The sequence below is a fragment of the Maniola hyperantus genome, chromosome 6 (assembly GCF_902806685.2).
Source record: "Maniola hyperantus chromosome 6, iAphHyp1.2, whole genome shotgun sequence".
Classification (NCBI taxonomy): domain Eukaryota; kingdom Metazoa; phylum Arthropoda; class Insecta; order Lepidoptera; family Nymphalidae; genus Maniola; species Maniola hyperantus.
The window spans coordinates 1,868,850-1,889,225 of NC_048541.1; the positions used below are offsets into that span (position 1 = coordinate 1,868,850).

At 36.9% G+C, this 20,376-nt stretch overlaps 1 protein-coding gene across 2 annotated transcripts in view; it reads right to left on the reverse strand.

Moving 5' to 3' along the window:
- The window catches only part of LOC117982809 (proton-coupled amino acid transporter-like protein CG1139), a 34,116-nt gene extending 14,662 nt beyond the window's left edge, over positions 1-19,454 (reverse strand). Inside the window, exons 1-5 of one of the 2 annotated variants that reach the window (XM_069499298.1) lie at positions 19,392-19,454; positions 19,199-19,332; positions 14,186-14,341; positions 4,641-4,724; positions 434-584 (exon numbers count right to left, since the gene is read on the reverse strand). In XM_069499298.1, the coding sequence (XP_069355399.1) occupies positions 434-584; positions 4,641-4,724; positions 14,186-14,247 (297 nt within the window). In that variant the 5' untranslated portion in view covers positions 14,248-14,341; positions 19,199-19,332; positions 19,392-19,454. Of the gene's footprint in view, positions 1-433; positions 585-4,640; positions 4,725-14,185; positions 14,342-15,715; positions 15,848-19,198; positions 19,333-19,391 lie in introns of those variants that run through there. The other variant, XM_069499297.1, reaches the window with a different exon arrangement.
- Positions 19,455-20,376: the final 922 nt, after the last annotated feature.

Consider the following 20,376-nt stretch of genomic DNA (forward strand, 5'->3'; position numbering starts at 1 on the left):
ATAAACATTCACTCTAATAGGTACATACTATAAAATATAATATATATGTATATATATATGAATATATATGAATGAATATATATGAATATTTTTTAGGTTTATTACGTTTTGTTAAATTCTTAAGTTTTACTTAGGTACGAGCTGACGATCTCCCTGGCGTAGTGGTAAGCGCTGTTGTCTTATAAGTGGGAGGTCTTTAGGTTTTAAAATTTCTAAATTTCTGGTCTGGTCTGGTGGGAGGCTTCGGCCGTGGCTAGTTACCACACCACCCGCCAAGCGATTTAGCGTTCCGATACAATGGCGTGTAGAAAACAAATGGGTGCCCCCCTTCCAGGCTAGCCCGCATCCATCTTAGATTGCATCATCACTTACCACCAGGTGAGATTGCAGTCAAGGGATAACTTGTAATAATGAATATTAAAAAAAAACTTACCAGCACGTGAATAACATGCGCGCAGACGAAGCCGATGATCATGGTGGCGAACACCCCAACGACCAGACCTGCGTTCTTGAAGGCGAGGGGCATCGCCAGCACTCCGGAACCGAGCGAGGCTTTGAGCAAATGGGCCAGCGCTCCGAAACTCCTGGAAATCCAATCATTTATCTAAATATACAAAAGGAAAAGGTGACTAACTGACTGACGGGTCTATCAACGCACAGCTCAAACTGCTAGCAAACTGATAGCTATTATGACGTAGGCATCCGCTAAGAAAGGATTTTTGAAAATTCAACCCCTAAGGTGGTGAAATAGGGGTTTGCAATTTGTGTAGTCCACGCGAACGAAGTCGCGAGCATAAGCTAGTATTATATATAAACCGGTCAGTTGGATCTGTACCATCGTATACAAAAAAATAACACTTTTTATTGGTTTTGTAATGTAACCACAAATTCACGGGTTGCGGATTTTCCCCATTCCTTATGCTATAGTGCAGTGCTATCTGCCCATGATTCTGGGTCAATGGAAAGTACACTAGGTATAGGTTTGGATTCTCCCGGATTGACAGACACGACAGACAGAGACGTCGAAGTGAATCCTATAAGGGTTCTTTTTTCTCTGGAGATAAGGAACCCTAAAAATGACTGTATCTTAACTGTACAAACTTTCATCGGTATCAAAATGTGAATGCATCTTATAGCGACGAAAGTTTGTAAGTACAGTTATTGTCGGTACTTGCGTGAAGGTTTCTGTTACGATACCAAGTAGCGCGCGTCTAGTAACATAACAAAGTACTTTTCTATTTCTTTAGAAAAAATACAATAAGTAGCTATAATAATTTATTATGGACTAAATTAAAATATGCAGCCTGCAATATTTTAATTCAGCCCACCGAGATGAGGAGAAAATGGAACATATTTTTCAGTTCAGTAAATCTTCTATGAATATTTTATGATATACGTACCTACCTACGCTTTCCACAGGCATTTCATTATAAGCACGTTATAATTTATTTCAGCATGGGCCGATAAAAATCGGCGAAACAAAAAACAATCCTACAATACTAAAGTTTGTATGACCAACTCGTGTGAATCGATCCGATTTTCAAAGAAAAAACCGGGTACCCGACTATGGGTCACTTAGAGACCTTATTTTGCTACGTTTGCCACTTGGTCTGCGTGATTAATAGGTATGTATGTAGGTATCATCATGATCAACTCATGACCAGCTCGCTACAGAGCACGTATCTTCTCTCACAATGAGAAGGGTTTAGCCATTGTCCACCACGCTGGCCAAGTGCGGATTGGCAGACTTTTTATTTTTATTTTTTTTATTCATTATAGGCAAACGCTTGACCGCAATCACACCTGATGGAAAGTGATGATGCGGCCTAAGATGGGATGCGTTTACCTAGAAGATGCCTATTCACTCTTGTTTTAAAGATACCCGGGTTGTAGTTGGTAGGAAACAGATATCGTGGAAGAGTATTCCAAACCTTAGCCATGCGTATGAGGAATGATGACGCAAAACGTTTCGTGCGTGTAGATGGAATGTCGACGACATAAGGATGGAAACTCGCCCGACGTCTTGCGGTTCGGTGGTAAAATGGTGAAGGGGGTACAAGATCGAAAAGTTCCTGAGCACACTCTCCGAAATATATCCTATAAAACACTGATAAGCCGGCAACCTTGCGGCGGTGATCAAGACTTTGAAGTTTCGCCAGTAACGGAGAGTCTTCTCCAATGAGTCTCCTAGCTCGACGATCGACGGCGTCCAGAGCCGCTAATTGGTACTTAGCGGAGCCATCATAAAGGTGACTGCAGTACTCCATGCAGGACCTTACTTGTGCTTGATACAAAGTAATCAGTTCACAGCTTTGAGAATATTAAGGAGAACTATTGGTATGCAGGTTTCCTCACGATGTTTTCCTTCAGGTTTAGAAGAAAAGTGGTCTTGTACGTTATTTTAGAATTTATTTGAGTTTATTTTAAAATCGGGTGACTGTTCCTTTTCACAAAATTTAAGTTCCAAAGGTACCAACATCTTACAATACAACGATATAAAACATCGATTCCATGTGGGTACAAGTAAAATAACGTATTTATGTGAAAGCCACCATTCATATACGGCTCCGATATTGGGATCACATTTCACACGTACCTGTCGGCTTATGTGAATCGCTTTTCTCGCATTGTTGCGCTGCGTTCGAAAATTGAGAAAAATAAAATGTGTATTTCATTGGACTGCGCTCTTTGGTATTTTGTACAGTTTTGCACTGAAAGTAAAATGTGCAAACGTTTTTTATGACCAGATGATGCCCAAGAAATTCCGTGGTATAAGTCCCGCAAATTGCTATTGCGCTGGAATCATGTCTCATTAACATCGAAATGACGTCATTTTGACGTCAGCTGAAATAAAAATACCTATACCATCAGCTCGAAACTTCAGTCTAGTGCTGACGTCACTAAAATGGCGGCCACGGGCATTAGGAATTTTTGGGACTTAAGTATATTGACTCTTTATTTTTATTTTTATTTTATTGAAACACCAACAGAATTACTTATACAAAAAAAAAATACATTATTCAAATCCTAGGTGCCAGGTTATTATTATAGGCGGCTACAGCATGCAAATTTAGATGGGTAAGTCGTACGAAAGAACTTAGGATTAACAACATTATGTAAGAAACACAAAGGTAAGAAAAAAACAAGAAAAAAGATTGAGGGTAAGAAAACAAAACAAAAAAGATTAAGGGATTTTAAAAAGCCTAAATCCTTGAGTACGAAAAGCTACCAGTAGGTACCATTCATACTGTTTCGATGTTGGGAGCACATTTCATGCATTTCCTACTATCGTCTTATGTGAAGTGTAGCACTTTACTCTCATTTTTGCGCTGTGCGCTGGCATTTGAAAATCCGGAAAATGAAATGTGTAACATTTCGTCGGACCGTTATCATTGGTATTTTGTACATTTTTGCACTGAAAATGCATGAAGTGTAAAATGTACAAGACCCGATTAATTTTAATTTACGTGAAACAAGGTTTTAGAAAAATCTGTGAGAACTATTTGAAAATAAAATCTGTAAAATTTCATCAAACTATACTTTATAAATACTATCTGTCCCGGCTTACTCACGTGTGTAGTCGACGTTAGCCCGACTAGTTTCACTCACGGAGTTTAGTAGTTGGAAATCACTCACGGTAGTTTAAACGCTAAAACTATACTTTCGTTGGTATTTCGTACATGTTTGAGCCGCCATACCAGTGCAGGCGATGCAGTGCGATGGTTCATGCAAAATGTACTAAAATGATTCAGGCCTTTTTGCAATAATAGGTACGCAATGCAACTAAACTTTATAACGCAACTTCAATAAGATTAGTTGGCGCAACGCACTTGAGCCTTTATAAACTAAAAATATTATTGAATAATTAACGAAAACGATTCGATTCTTATGACATGGATAAGACAAGCGTATAAAACGTAGGCAAAAAATAATTTTCTCCTGAAGAAGCCTTGAAAAATTCATGAAAATAATTCCAGTGGAATAATGTCAAAAGATCGCGAACATCTGCGGTCTCATCTAGTGAAAACATTATTTTTCAACTTCAAAGAAATATGGCCGTTCTACAATTTACATTTTTTCGACATCGTTTTTAATCATTTCTCTTTAGAGGACAATTTTTAGGTGCTTAATCTAATTCCATTGCCCATCCTACCCATATTATATCACTACCTAGTACCTACCCATATAATAAATGCGATAGTGTTTTTGTTTGTTGGTTTATTCGTTTGTGCTCAAACTACGTCGCAACGGAGCTACGAATTGGCGTGATTATTTGCATATGTAAGTATAGTTAAAGACTTAAAAAGTAACATAGGCTAAAATCAAAAAGTTTTTAAGAGATTACTAGAACGATCGCGGGTATCAGGTAGTCTATAATATATGTAAAAGGAAAAGCTGACTGACTGACTGATCTATCAACGCACAGCTCAAACTACCGGACGGATCAGGGCGAAATTTGGCATGCAGATAGCTATTATAACGTAGACATCTGTTAGCGAAGAATTTTTGAAAATACATCCCCTAAGGATTTAAAATCAGTCGTCCGAAATGTTGATAATATCAGTCAGTCAATTTATTAGTTATACATACTTTGAGCATACTATTGATTAGATTTTAAGGAAACAATTATTTTAACTTACGATGTATTGGATTCCAAAGGCCTGTGGTCGGCTGGTACATAAGGGTCAAGGTCTTCTCGGGAACCATTGTATGCTAGCTCGATTCTGAAAAAAAAAACAATTTTGAAAAGATTTTTTGGGTTACCTACATAATAAAATAGAAAATACCAATTTTTTAAGGTACTAAGTACATATTAATAACGTAAAAAAATCTAGTTTGTCTGGTTGCGTAATGTTGATTGCACATTACGGATAAACCGCACGTGCCGCTCGTGATAACCGCACGCACCCACAACCATTAATATCATGGCTGAAAACACGAATGACGTCATCACCACGTATGTGACGCATCAGACTCAGTAAGGACTGGTAAGGATACGCGACGTCATCCGAGTTTCTTTGACGAGTCTGACGTATTACAATTACAAATTTTATTTGGAGCCATGCGAGTTATTCGATTTTTCAGCACAGTCAATGTAGGTAACTTTACGGTCCTCATTGTCTATGGATATAACATGGAATTCTTGGTAGAGGCTTTGACGACAAGCTTAACTATAGTTATACCGTTTCACTGAAATAGCTCGTGAGGTAGTGGTTGGGTTGCGAGAAAGACGTAAAGCCGGCAACCTGCACACTCGAACCGTCTCAGTGACACGGTACACCTATAGTTGGCTGATCAACAAAATCCATAGCCAGCACGTGTCCAATTCAATTCCAATTTCAATTTATATCAATTGACAAGGTTGAACGTGAATTTAAGATTACCAACATTGGTTCTTCAGCACAGTCAATGGTACCAATTCGGTTATACACAAATCTGTAAGTTTAACTAAATTGACAGAACTTATAATAGTGCCATCCTTTTTAGAAGGAAGCAATTTGAAAGGGACGGCATTAATTGTGGAAATGCCAATATAGTTTAGCTTCGAGATGTGTACGAACGAACGTACACTATTGACTCTACTGAACAAATGTTGCTTTCGACGGGTGCGCTCCTTGAGATGCATCGCGTGCGAACACCCGTAATGTACGAACAATTTCTGTAAAAAAAATCTATTAATACACAAACAAATACTGGACAGATTTTTCGATCGCTGAATAATGTTTTAGTGAGGAATAAAAATGCTTTAACAGATTTCTATTACAAAAACTGTCCTACCCTCATTTTTACTATTGTTTTAATTGGCGATTGAAAAATCGATCGGGCCTTATGTCTATCAAACCGAAAATGGGTAGAGATGTATTCAGCAAACCAATAGATTATTGATAGATGGCGTGATAATATTTTCACGTCACCAACCAATAAAATCTTATTAGTTACTGAACATAATATATCTCCGCTTTGGAAGCTACCAGGCTTTAGGATAATCTTTACTATAAGTCCCGCAAATTGCTAATGCGCGTGGCTGCCATTTTAGTGACGTCAGCACGAGACTGAAGTTTCAAGCTGATGGTATATTATTACTTAAATATACGTCAAATGACGTCAAAATGACGTCATTTCGATGTTAATAAGACATGGTTCCAGCGCAAAAGCAATTTGCGGGACTTATAAGACGATGTGCGCACCTTTTCATGAGGATACTAAGAAAACTGGTTTTGATCCGCGGCCGATCTTCACTAATGGTGTGACGGTGATGCATGATAAAAACTTAATTTTTTTTTTACTTTTATAAAAAAGGCTTTTACATTTATGTATGTCAGCCTAAAAAAAAACTTAATTGAAAATAAAAAAATTATGAAAATTAACTTTATCTCTGAAAGCTCTTGTACCAGGGCAGAGGAATGTTTGAAGAATGAAACTTTCAATTGGAGATACCAATAAAGTGCCATCATCATGAAGAGGGTACGAGGGAGTCGGGAGTCGCTTATTGATTGTCAATTCATGGAGAATTTGACCTCAATCAGTTCGGATCACATAATGTGATGAAAGAGGTGTTTTTTATTGCATCATCTGAAATACACAATTATGCATTTGCGTTACTATGTAATGCCTTTTACTATTTAAACTAGCTTGTTTGCGTGACATCGTCCGCGTGGATTTACGTTCCTATAGTATGTTCGTAGTAGAACAAAACCCATAGTTTCACCCCGTTTGTTTAACGCCATATTAAATAAGAAACTATAAAGCTATAAAATTAAAATTTATTACAGTTATAGGAACCTGGTAGGTACTGCTACTTAGAGGCATATTTAAATTAAATTTAAAAAAAAATTAGTAGAGCCGAAAAATAATTGGTTTACATCTTTGAATAGGTACCTTATCTGTAGTTACATCGTTAAATCGATATTTAAAAATCACTGTGAGGTTTTTCGACAGTTTTTGGAAAATCTACTAATTACTGTTTACGAAATAATTACAATCAATGTTTTTCAATTATTATCCCCCTTTTTTATTTTTTTCATTTATTACTTTATTTATTATTATTTTTTTTATTATTTACCAACAGCTCACTCATCTACATCAAACACAAAATTAAAAATACAAAAGTTCTTAGATAAAAATGAGCTAATTAAAGGTAAACACCGCATGCGAATAAAGTGTCAGGTAATTTTACTACTACAAAATAAGTTAATTAAAAAAAAAAATTACATCAATAAACTCTAAACTAATAAACAAATATAGGTAAAAATAGGTAAGAAGTCCAAATGGGACTAAGCAAATTACTATGGTAATTTACTTTAAAAAAAACCTATCTACCTTCGCGGCCCATGCGACCTTGTTACCGCGAACCCTCAGAATAAATACCTGTAGAAGTGGCCTAATGTTACTTTTACTGTTAAAGAGAGATAGCTAAATGCATTTAGGCTCTTATTAGAACGTGATAAAATGATAATTTTTTGTCCTTATCACCGTGACCACTTTATTTTGTTTGTCAAGGTGTGTTGTGAAGAAGGTGTGATTTTGTGTACGTGAGATCTTGACAAACAACGTGAAGTGAGGTTATGCTGACTCAAGTATTTAAAAGAAATAATTGATTTGTTTTGTTGTTTTTTGTCTTTGAAGTTATTGTGTAGTATTGAAGTTGCAGTATACTAGGCTATGATAGCCGAAGCGAACATAAAATAGAAGGAATAACATTTCACAACTAAGTACATCTGCTTAAGCGAGAGGGACTGAGGGGGCCACGCTAGTTGCATATTATCTGTATAATATCTGTGCGCGAACCATAAACTACTAAGCCTAAAGAATACTAAAGTATACTTACCAGCACATACGTGCAGGACTATTCCCAGGACATGGTCTGGTTCAAAGTCAGGTTAGTTATTTTTAAAATCCAACTTCCCTCAGATACCAACCGATTTAGTAACAGATGAAATCAAATATACAAATTTATTCACAGCTGGCATTTTCCAACAGATAAAACAAGTAATTTAACATAAAAAGTTTTGTGTTATTTGAAATGAAAATACAACCTTTTATAGAGGTTGTATTTTCCTGAAAACAAAATTCGTGGTGAAATTAGATATACTTACTAAGTAAACGGAAAATTCTATTTCAATATTTGTACAAATATACGAAAGTGCAGCGAGCATTGACTTATATATTACTTCGTATGGACAGGCCCATTGTACAAACAAAATGGCACCGACTCATTGGTGCTTTAGCACCAATGCAACCTTAGTGACGTCTGGATTTTAAACGGGTCGTTCATTAGTATGTAAGAGGTGGCGCTGATTTATTTGGTTCCAAAACCGTGACAAATTTTGTTCGCTTGAGCATATCTTGTCATTTATATCAATGTGCTTATTACGATAAGTATTCTATGAACAGAACAATTCGATATGGAACAAATAAGGTTTCCTACTCTGCTCGAAGCCGCAGCAAGCGTAGCGCTAATTTCCGGAAGAAACCCAGTAGTATTTCCGACAATTTAGTCGATGGCAGCGAGATGAAATGTATTAATAAAAATCCTAGTTTTGATATTAAATACCTTCAAGCTAAGCTTTGCTTTTTTTACTACAACATGTAGTTTTTGCAGAAAGTATTTTAATAAGCTTATTTTCTAACTTCAGAAAGCTGAGATATTTTATTACCGGGTTATTGTAAAAGTTCGCCGGGAAACTAAAGCCAGAGTAGCATTATGTAACAGCATGTTATTTCAATTAGCATTTACGGGCGGGACTTCACTAAAGAGAGAGGCACGATGTTTTGACAACACAAATCAAAGTTTGGTAATTTAAAGTCCCGTAAATTGCTATTGCGTTGTAACCATGTCCCATCAAACATCAAAATGACGTCATTTGACGCATAAAATATACCATCAGCTTGAAACTTCAGTCTAGCTGACGTTACTAAAATGGCGGCCACGCGCATTAACAATTTGCGGAACTATACACGTTTTTAATGAAGGGTCCACCCGTCCGTCCGTTCGTCAGTCTTCTTTTTTTTATTCAGTCACAAGTTAACCCTTGACAGCAATCTCACCTGGTGGTAAATGATGATGCAGTCTAAAATGGCAGCGAGCTAACCTGGAAGGGGTACATGGCAGAACCCACATCCTTTTGGTTTCTACACGGCCTCATACCGGCAGTGGCGTGTAACTCATAGAGGCATAAAAGCGCTGCTTACCCAAGAAATAGTTAACTCGGTTGAAATGGCTCAATGCTCATTATTCTTTGACTGGCTTACCTAACTACTGCTTGCCCTGGCTTTAAACCCTATGCACGCCACTGCATACCGGGTAAAGAATTTCTTACGTGACGTGACGTACCTAATCATCATTGTCAAAGAGTTCGTTTCGAGCATTATCTCATTCTATTAAACATCTTATTGTTATCGAGTGTTTGTTTGTTTGTCCTTATACAATTTAGCTTGTTTTGATTGATACACCTCTCATAGGTATGTAGGTATCTGTAGTAGATAGACAAGTACCTAGTCTTTATTTAGATCATAACGAGGCAATGCCCGTAGCTCCGAAGATATAGACAGGTATCTATTTAAAAATTCCGTGAAAAATCTTAAATTTTTTGGTACAAAGAGAAGAGAAGAGTTCATCTTTAGAATCGGAGATATCTTTGTACAAAATTAAGTCAAAATCGGTTAAATGGATGGACCGTGAAAAAGTAACAGATAGACAGACAGACAAACTTTTGCATTTATAATATCAGCAATAGCTAATAGGTTACTATTAATGCTGTTAATACTGACTAGACTGAAGTTTCAAGCTGATGGTATATTTTTATTTCAGCTGACGTCAAAATGACGTCATTTAGATGATAATTAGACATGGTTCCAGTGTAATAGCAACTTGCGGGACTTACAGCCGTACTCAGAGTCGCTTAATCGTTACTTAACTTTAGTTAAAACGAGACAGATATCTCTCACATAAATCTGTCTCGTTTTAACTCAATCTTAAGTAACGATTAGCGACTCTGAGTACGGCGCTTATACTTATTTAGTTTTTAAAACAAGGTATGTGTCATCATCATCATCATGATCAACCCATCACCGGCTCACTACAGAGCACAGCTGGTCTCCTCTCTGAGTGAGAAATAGAAATAGTTTTTATTTGCTAGGAGAATTTGCTTCTTGCCTGAGAAGGGTTTTTGGCCATAGTCTACCACGCTGGCAAAGTGCGGATTGGCAGACTTCACACACCTTTGAGAACATTGTGGAGAACTCTCAGGCATGCAGGTTTCCTCACGATGTTTTCCTTCACCGTTAAAGCAAGTGATATTTTAATTACTTAAAAACGCACATAAGTAACTCCAAAAAGCTAGAGGTGCGTGCCCGGGATCGAACCTCCGACCTCCGATTGGAAGGCGGACGTCTTAACCACTAGGCTACCACGACTTTTTACAAGGTACAATGACATTCTAATAAGCAGTCATTGACAATCCAATCCAATCCAATCCATCAGCCTGTTTGCGTCCACTGCTGGACATAGGCCTTTCCAAGAGCGCGACAAATTGGCGCTGCTCATTAGAAGTAGTGCCCATTACTGACCACGCTGGGCAGGTGGGTTGGTCAGCGCAGGGCTGTAGGCCATTTCGCACCAGTGACGCTGCTGCCCGTCTCTGGTCTGTATTATTTAAAGCCAAGCCATATGGAATGGTTATCCCGCCATTCTTCGGTCGTCATATCCTCGATTCGCAAGGGGCACCACGTGCAGGTGAGGTTCACATTTGGGGTGCTAAGATGTTAGCGCACCCCCTTACCCTTAGTCATTGACAAGGTAAGTGTAAATAATAGTTATAGGGGTTTTTACATCAGCGACGATAAATCACTGAGGTACGTGTTGTACATTTAGGTGACTGCGAATGAATCAGGTGTGTCCAAAACTCCAAACCTCGTTTGACGGTTTTCCTTACTTTATCCTTTTTATCCTTGATTGAATCATTGAACTTCAAATTATTTAATAGGTGCAAGCGTATCTCATATTTGAAGCAAAAGTTTATATTTGGTGACAGACATTTTAGGGTGGATATACGGAATAATCCATTATTATTTTATTTAAAAAGCTTTTTCACATTTTCATTCAAAGGTACAACACTGGATTTGATGCATTAACTGCGATCCTACTTTAGTAAATGTATGTGAACTAAATATTATTAGGTACTACTTTGTTGCATTGACGTCATTCTACTGTCTTAGCTGAAGATTTGACGAGGTGATCGCCATTTCTATTAGATACGCCGATTTTCCACATTCATTGTTCAGTTTTTAATGTACCTACAACTTACATTGTTTCAAAAACAGATGTCTTCAAAATTGTTTTGAAAAATAACTGTAGGTATGATGTACTAATATGATCTCAATGCTTATAATTTTTGTCATGGCTTATCACAGGGCTCAGTTAGTACAGGGTCTCTCATAATGTGAAGGTTTTAGGGCAAAGTTCGCCACGCTGGCCAAGTACGGATTGGCAGACTTCACACGCATTTTTAAAGGAAGAAAGAAAGAAACGTTTATTTTTAAAAGTTGTACCACGCAGTTATAGCTACAAGACATCACGTTCGTCACATTCGAATTTCAAACTTTTCCATGCTAGCGGTTAAAATGGACTTTTCCACGCAGATTTCGAACGACAAAAAAAGCCTTTCCGAGCTAGTGAGATGAAGAATCTTTTACAGTACCTACTTATCCCGCAGTTCGGAAAACACGTTCATCTGAGAAAAGACTAGTCCGTAAGTAACTCATTCTTTGTGACAACCCTGCATTAAAAGCTCTGTGTTACCTTTTAGCTTTTAGAGATTTTATTTCTCTCTAAAGTCTAACGGCTAAATGAACATGTGGGTCATTGTTTGTGGGTGGGTCATGCGTATTGTTTATCCACGTGTTTGTTGTTTTTGGGGTTCCGTACGCGAAAAAAAAATGGAACACTTACGAAATCACCTCACTGGCAAGACTGGCATAAACTATCGTTAACCCGCTGCGTCATTAATAGCGCGTAAAATTTAACTCCTCACGCACCATTTTTAATTTATTTGTCAAATTTCATGTCAAAAGTACGATTTAAGTCTTTATTTCTAAAGGTGAACCGTACTTCTAACATGACAGTTGATCTATAGAGTTAAAATGGCGCGTGAGGAGTCATTTTGTACCGACCATACATATAAAACTGTCATAGACACCTATTACAAAATGTAAAGTCCTGACTAGAGATACAGGACTTTTTGTAATAGTACCTAAGTATTCGTTTTTTTTCTAATTGACTCCTGACCTAGAAAGCTAAAATTTTACAAAGAGGTTCCCTTTTAAAGAATACGGCCGGACTTTTTGAAAATCTCACGGGATAGGGAATAAAGAGTTGGTACTTATTCATGTACTTGCGGTTGCTAGTTATCAGTACCCTTATTATAAATGCGAAAGTATGTTTGTTTGTTTTTTGCAAGGGTTGTAGATAAACACCTGGAGAGTGACATAGGCTAGGTACTTTTTATCCCGGAAAATCAAAGAGTTCCCACGGGATTTTTAATAACCTAAATCCACGCGGACGAAATCGCGGGCATCAGCTAGTTCTAAATAATTATTTTAAAAAGTAGTAAAAAGTTTTTTGTATGCCCAGTTTATTGCTTCATGTTCACAGTAAAAATTTATATCGCTGCCATACAATTATTCCATATCAACCTGTTTATCCATGCGATTTTTTATCTAAACCACATAATTATCATGTTTGTACATACCACAACGAGCGAGCTATAATTAGATCGGTATAAACTAGACATGTGTCCGCTATAGCTTAACGTAACTGAAAACCGCTGCCGTGCCTATAGCGTACCGTAGCGTTATTGTCGTAGCTAGCAACGGTTATCATATTGGCTACCAGCTTAGTAACTAAGAACTTGATAAACCAAAGCCGACCTTATCTCTATTACGCTAAGGCTTAACTGTACAAGTAATTGTCCATCACACTTTGATCTATCAATCTTATTACAGTTAGCCTTAGAGTAATAGAGATAAGGTCCTCTTTGGTTTATCAATCTTCTTGAAATGTGTTTGGTTAACTGGACTGTGGCAAACTATCCGTGCAGGCGTCCACTATAGTTTGACCTTTGTCAATGATCATTATAATTAAACTTTGCTGCTATGAACTTAAGGTTGTGATTACTTCACGATATTCATGAAAGTAAAATTGGTTTTATTTTAGTGAAATATGCGCGCGCTAGCTATACAGACGGTATTAATACGGCAGCTAGCTTAGTTACTACAACGGAAACCGTTGTGAGTTGCGCATATTAAATTAGTTGAAACACAACTCTGATACCGATATTCGGCAACGGTTATCAATATCGGTATTGAAACTAAATAACTGTTGGATAACTGTTGCCAGAAATAGCCAATAACGCCCATCTCTAGTATAAACTAATATAGTGGATTAGTTTTATACCAGCGGATTAATTTTATACCGAATGGCATGTTCAGAAATTAACCGTGATATAGTGTTAATCCGTCCAATAAATTGCGAGCTTGATTTGTGCTGAATGTGTAGATATTATACGATACTAATATTGCATTCGGGTTTAGAGAAATTTGAAATTGGTTATTAATCTGATCCACCCAACCATCCTACCCAAAGGGGTGCCAAAGGGACCCTATTACTAAGCCTGTCTGTCATGCTATTACTAAACCTGGCTGTATTTAAATAGGTAGACTAAGAAGTTGAAATATTTCAGAGTGTACAGGGTGTAACTAGAACGCAATTCAATACCATTAACCATTTACCTCATTTTGTAGTTTTAGTATTTTTCAAACCTGCAATGTATAGCGTGCAAAACTCGGGCCAATACCCCGCCTACGACGACGTGGCATTGACTCCGAGTGGCCTACTTACGCAACGTTAGTAGACCTGTAGCGTCAGTCAGATGTTTTATTTGCAATATATAGTAAACTTTCGCAAAATTATAGGTTTTTTTTCGCGTTTTTTTATAGTATCATATTAGTAATCATCAATACACTCACCTGTCTTTTATTTTGCCAGCGTTCTGGTTCCACCCTGTATATATTTTTTTATTCCGTGAAAATTTTGCAAAAGAACCACACTGAAACCACATTCTAGTATGCGCATTGCACACGCGCGAAGTCGGGGCGGGTCGCTAGTAAGGCTATAAAAAATACTTACTTTGAGCTGTATGTGTCTAAATTACAGCGAATAGGGGGTGTTCTATTTTCTTTCTGCTCCATTTTTATTCGATCTTCTTTTTGCTTGATTTCGAACTCTAAAGAACTTCTGAAGGCGAAGAGATCACCTTTGCCTAGCCATTACCCTTAATTTTATCTGAAACAAAGAAAACAATAATTGTTACGAGATTACCTTTCAGTACAGTTATTCAGTTAGAAATACAAAAAGAAACGAGCATAATATCTATAAAAGCTGACTGACTGACTGATCTATCAATGCCCAGCTCAAACCACTGGACGGATCGAGCTGTAATTTGGCATACATATAGCTATTATGACGTAGACATCCGTTAAAAAGGATTTCTGAAAATTAAATGCCTAAGGAGGTAAAATAGGGATTTTAAATTTGTGTAGTCCACGCGGAAGGAGTCGCGGGTATAAGCTGGTATATTATAAGTATGGATGATGATCTAAGAAACTGTAAGTTTTGTCTAATTTTTGCCATATTATCCTGAATAAAAACAACAAAGTATCTACTTATTTAAGTAAACTAACACAGTAAAATTATCTTTTAAGTTGAGAGGCACTTGATTAGAAAACTAATACACGCACAAATATCGAATAGTACGATTAGTGTCGGTCCTTTATAGATTAAACCCTTAAGTCTATACGTCTTTGGGTATTTCCCAAATGGTGTAGGTGGCCAACCATGTCTGTGATACGCGACTCTAAGGGTGAGATCTATAGAGCGCACTCTGACTTAGCTTAGACTTAAGACAGAGTTAAAACGAGACAGAGCTATAGTTCTCACATAAATCTGTCTCGTTTTAACTCAATCTTAAGTCTGAGCAAAGTCAAAGTGTGCTCTATAGATCTTTGCCTCGGAGATCGGAGGTCGGAGGAGGAGATCGGAGGTTAGATCCCAGGCACGCACCTCTAACACTTGCTTTACCGTGAAGGAAAACATCTTGAGGAAACCTGCATGCCTGAGTTCTCCATAATGTTCTCAAAGGTGTGTGAAGTCTGCCAATCCGCACTTGAGCGTGGTGGACATTGCCAAACCTTTTTCATTCTGAGTGGAGACCCGTGCTCAGTAGTGAGCCAGCGATGGGTTGATAATGATGACAACAAACCTAATAAAGTAACATAATAAAAAGTTTTTAAAGCGTAGGTACGCTTTTCGAACGAAGGGGCCGTTTTTCAAATCTATTTTTGAAAACGTATTCAAAAACAATTTTTTTTTTTTTACGCGGATTCTGAGTTTAGGGCGCTATCAGCTAAATATATAAAAGGAAAAGGCGACTGACTAACTGACTGATTTATTAACGCACACCTCAAACTACTGGACGGATCGGACTGAAATTTGGCATGCAGATAGCTATATTATGACGTAGGCATCCGCTAAGAAAGGATTTTTGAAAATTCAACCCCTAAAAATCTCAATCAACCTCTAAGGGGGTGGAATAGGGATTTGAAGTTTGTGTACCATAAGCATAAGCTAGTTGATAAATATAATAATCACTTTACTCACCCCAGTATGAAATAAAAATAATACAATAATTTTAATAGTTGTACACCGCGTGTTATCACAAAGAGGCATCTGTTATCAACGTCTGCAATCACGTGTAGCTAAACTTCAAATACACAGTGACAAGTGATCATAATCTTAGTAAATCTACCCTATACCAGCTACAGTATGATTCAAAACCGGCCAAGTGAGAGTCAAAGTCGCGAACCGAAAGTTCCGTATTAGGTACTAAATAAAAATCTGTTTTAGAATTTACAAGTAAAGCCATTTCATATGATATCCCTATTGGTATAGTTATCTAACTTTGAAAATTGAAAATACTAATATTTGTTCATCAACACATTTTAATTTTTTTTCTGTGATGTAACCACATGGTTCACCACATTCATGGTTTTCGGATTTGACTATAAGACCTACCTACCTGCCAAATTTCATGATTCTAGGTCAACGGGAAGTACCCTACTTATAGGTTTTCTTGACAGATACGTCGGACAGAGGGACAGACAGACAGACAAATAAGGGTTTCTTTTTGTCCTTGTTAGCTTTAAATAATAAAAATCTGTATAAGTCATTTTGGAAACCCTCTCTTAAGGGTGGTAAAATAGGAGGGGAAAAGTTTGTGAGTATTTTATGTAAACATAGGTTCTTTCTAGAGGGTAGGTGTCGGCTAAGATTTTTTTTACGAAAATCAACCCCCTGAATGGGTAAAATGGGGGTTGAAAGGTTATTTGAAAGTCCTATGTTTTTGAAGTAAAAGGTATGAAAATCGCCATTATCTAAGCTTAAGTTATTTTGGAAAATCTCCTCTTAAAGGTGGTAAAATAGGGGATGAAAGTTTGTAAGGGAAAATTTCAATTATTGCTAACTTGATATTTGGAATGCAGGCTCTTTTTAAGGGTTATGTAAGTATCTTTCCTCGCGGACGAAGTCGCGGGCTTCAGTTAGTATAATAATATAAATAACTTATATTTTATTTATTTAATACTTCTTATAAGTAAAGATAACAATATGAAACCTCGAGAGCCGAGCGAGACTGCTGTGACAAAGGCCGACAGTGTTGAAAATGTGCAATCGAGATAATCTAAATATATAAAAGGAAAGGTGACTGACTGACTGACTGACTGACTGACTGACTGACTAATCTATCAACGCGCAGCTCAAATTACTGGACGGATCGAGCTGAATTTTGGCATGTTAGCTATTATGAAAGGGGTGAAATAGGTGTTTGAAATTTGAGTAGTCGCGAAATAAGTCGCTAGCATAAGCTATTAAATAATAAAGTATCGGCATTGCATTTTAACATAAGTCACGAGTCGTGGGTCTTGAACTTTATATAAAAGGATTTTATATAATTTAAGTAATTGTTCGGACTTTCCCGTTACCTTGGATGGTTACATAGGTACTACTTGCCTTGGATCGCTGAGCCTTTGAGGTCGCTTTAAAATAAATCTACTCGATTTATTGTTGTCTTCGACGCCTCATCTTTTTATTCGTTATACTTAGGTATTAAATTGAATTTTTTTTCATATTTTTTTACGGCTGGTTCTAGAAGGCCGATTTAGTGCAAGGTTGAAGAAGCATTTAAGTCTGCAAATCTAAAACTGTCACTACCCATATTATCACTAGAAAGTGCGTTGGTTTGTCCTTTAATCACGTCGCAACGGAGCAACGGATCGGCGTGTTTATTTGCATGGGGCATAGTCTAAGAGTCTGGAGAGTGACATTGGCTACTTTTTTTATCCCGGAAAGTTAAAGAGTTCCCACGCGATTTAAAAAAACCTAAATCCACGCGTACGAAGTCGCGGGCATTAGCTAGTAAAATTATAAATGCAAAAGTGTGTCTCTCTTTCTTTCTGTAACATTTTCACAGCCCGTTCGTTTAACTAATTTTTGACGAAATCTAGTTCCTTCCAGAGAAGGACATATATATTACCTTTTATCCAAAAAACTCAAGTTCCCATGGCAAATTTAAAAACCTAAATCTACTCAGACAAAATCTCGGGCATCGTCTGTTTGGTACAGAGATAACGTGCATCTCGGAGACGAATAAAAACTGTTCTTTTCAGTTTCCACGGGAATTTTAACAAACCTAAATCCGCGCAAAATTGCCGGATTTTAGCTTAACGTATTGTTTTCAAAAGCGGTTTGTTGAGTTTTTTCTGCGTATTTATTATGCTTATTATTATGCAATATTATTATGCTTTATATAAAGTCATATTTAATTATAATATTATGCTTATTTTGACGTCCGTGAGTAGAATTGTTGAGTAACCATTCGTTATGTATTGTTCCGCCTTTACTTTCAAGTGTGAGATACGATCACACATAAAGCAGTTATAAAACCAGTCAAGTGCGAGTCGGACTTCACAGGAAGGGTTGCGTACCATCGTACAAGGCATACCAAATTACCAAACACTTTTATGTAGAGCACTGCAAGTTATTGACGTACTGCGCCATCTATATGTGATTTCGTGAATTAATTTTTAGATTTATAGAGCCGCTGGATCCAGAGGCCCAAGACCGTGGCGTGTGGAAGTCCCTATACAAGAGACCTATGTCCAGCAGTGGACGTATATTGGTTGATGATGATGATGACGATGATGATGGGTTTCTTGTGTCTTGGAAAAACAATCAAATAACAATTATTTACGCACGTTGGGTGATAATAGGTTTGGGTGATTATTGATAACAATTAATTAGAAGAACAGCAATAACGTTTTAAAATTAATTGATCGAGGCTGAGGCTGTATTGTGATCGTTCCTTATCGTATTTTTTTAAAACTCAGGTGTATTTTCAACGTTAGACCTACTTTAATAATAATAGCATTGTAGAATTTTATTGAAAAGTCGTGAGAAATTAAAAATGATTGCAAATGCAATATTATGTTATTAAAAGATCACTGAAGCAAGGTTCAAAAACTATTCAAGATATAAGAATTCATATCGCAAACTAAACTATATAAACATAATAATAACAATGATGATTTTATATCAATACAGGGTGTAACCAGAACGATAGCAAAAACGAAGACAAGTGATACTACTGATGATTACTGATATATTACCACAAAAACGCGAAAAGAATATAAAAAATATTCTATAAGATATATTGCAAATAAAACATTTGACTGACGCTAGAGGTCAACGAACGTTGCGTAAGTAGGCCACTGGGGGTCAATGCCGCGTCGTGGGCGGGGCATTGAATAAGTAAGTCCTTTGTGAATCGCAGATGCGATAATTTTAACTTTTTTAATAAGTCGTGGAAATGGGGCCGATTAACTTGTACACAATCTCTAAACTAAACTAAAATGACACGTCTAAATCGATTGCTATCCCTGTCATAATGTTGCTTGCGGAAAAGGATAGCACTAGATTTAGACCTGTTAATTTAGTTTAGTTTAGAGATTGTGTTCAAGAGAATCGGCCCCAATAACTATCTATAATAAAAATAACGCATAAATGTTATTGTTATAAAAAAATACTTACTGCAAATATTAAAAAATATATATATTTTAAATAAATTCCTTCACAGAACTTATTTACAAATTAAACGGTAAATTAAGTAGGTCTTATCACACACATTTACAGTCTAGGTCTTTTATCAAACACAGATCCTCGGTCTATAAAAAACGCAGTGCAGATTAGGTCTTTCACTATACACAGATCTTTAAGTCTTTACAATACACGGATCCGTTCGATTCACGTTTTCGAACGTAACGCGTGCGCGTCGACGTTTGTTGTGCGAAACAGTGAGCGAAAACATTTTGTTGTGTTGATGCAATCACCCTCACGACCAGTTCCTCCAATTAGCCCCTTTCCTTGCATCTGTATGGTAAAGTTACTAACGGATGTATGATTAAGGGTCCGTACAAACACATCGAATAAGGACGTACGATTCTTTATTTATTTTTTGTCACTTATTTATGTACCAAAAATTGTAGATAAATAAAGGAGCATTAGAACAGCTTATCAGAGAGATTTCCTCCAGCTCTCCAAGACTGAGTAAGGCATATGGGAAACCATGAACGAAAGCATTTTGTTGTGTTGACGCAATCACCCTCGCGACCAGTTCTTACAAATATTAGCCCCTTTCCTTGCATCTGTATGGTAAAGTTACTAACCGATGTATGATTAAGGGCCAGTACAAACACATCGAATAAGGACGTATTGTACGATTCTTTATTTATTTTATCTCTACCAAACCTGGTAGAGATCTCTTATAGAGATAAGTGCTTCTCTGTCTACTTTTTCTTTTATTTTTCTCTTTATTGTTACAAATTTCTGGTACAAATAAAAAATAAAAATAAAAATAAAAAAATTATATTTATTCACTTACATACCCATTACATACTCATACATGATGCTATTCAAGGAATAATGAAAAAATGCTGAACAATGTCGAATATCGAATAGTAGTGGCTAACCACAGCATCCCCAGTCCATATCAATTTCGACTTCCGAATAATTTGTAGGTTGCATTGTGATAAAAATCAGAAATAGTAGGATTGAGAATTTATTAGCAATATTATGCGTTTTAAGTAATTAAATATCACGTGGTTTAACGGTGCAGGAAAACATCGTGAGGAAACATGCATGCCTGAGAGTTCTCCATAATATTCTCAAAGGGGTGTGAAGTCTACCGATCCGCACTTGCCAGCGTGGCT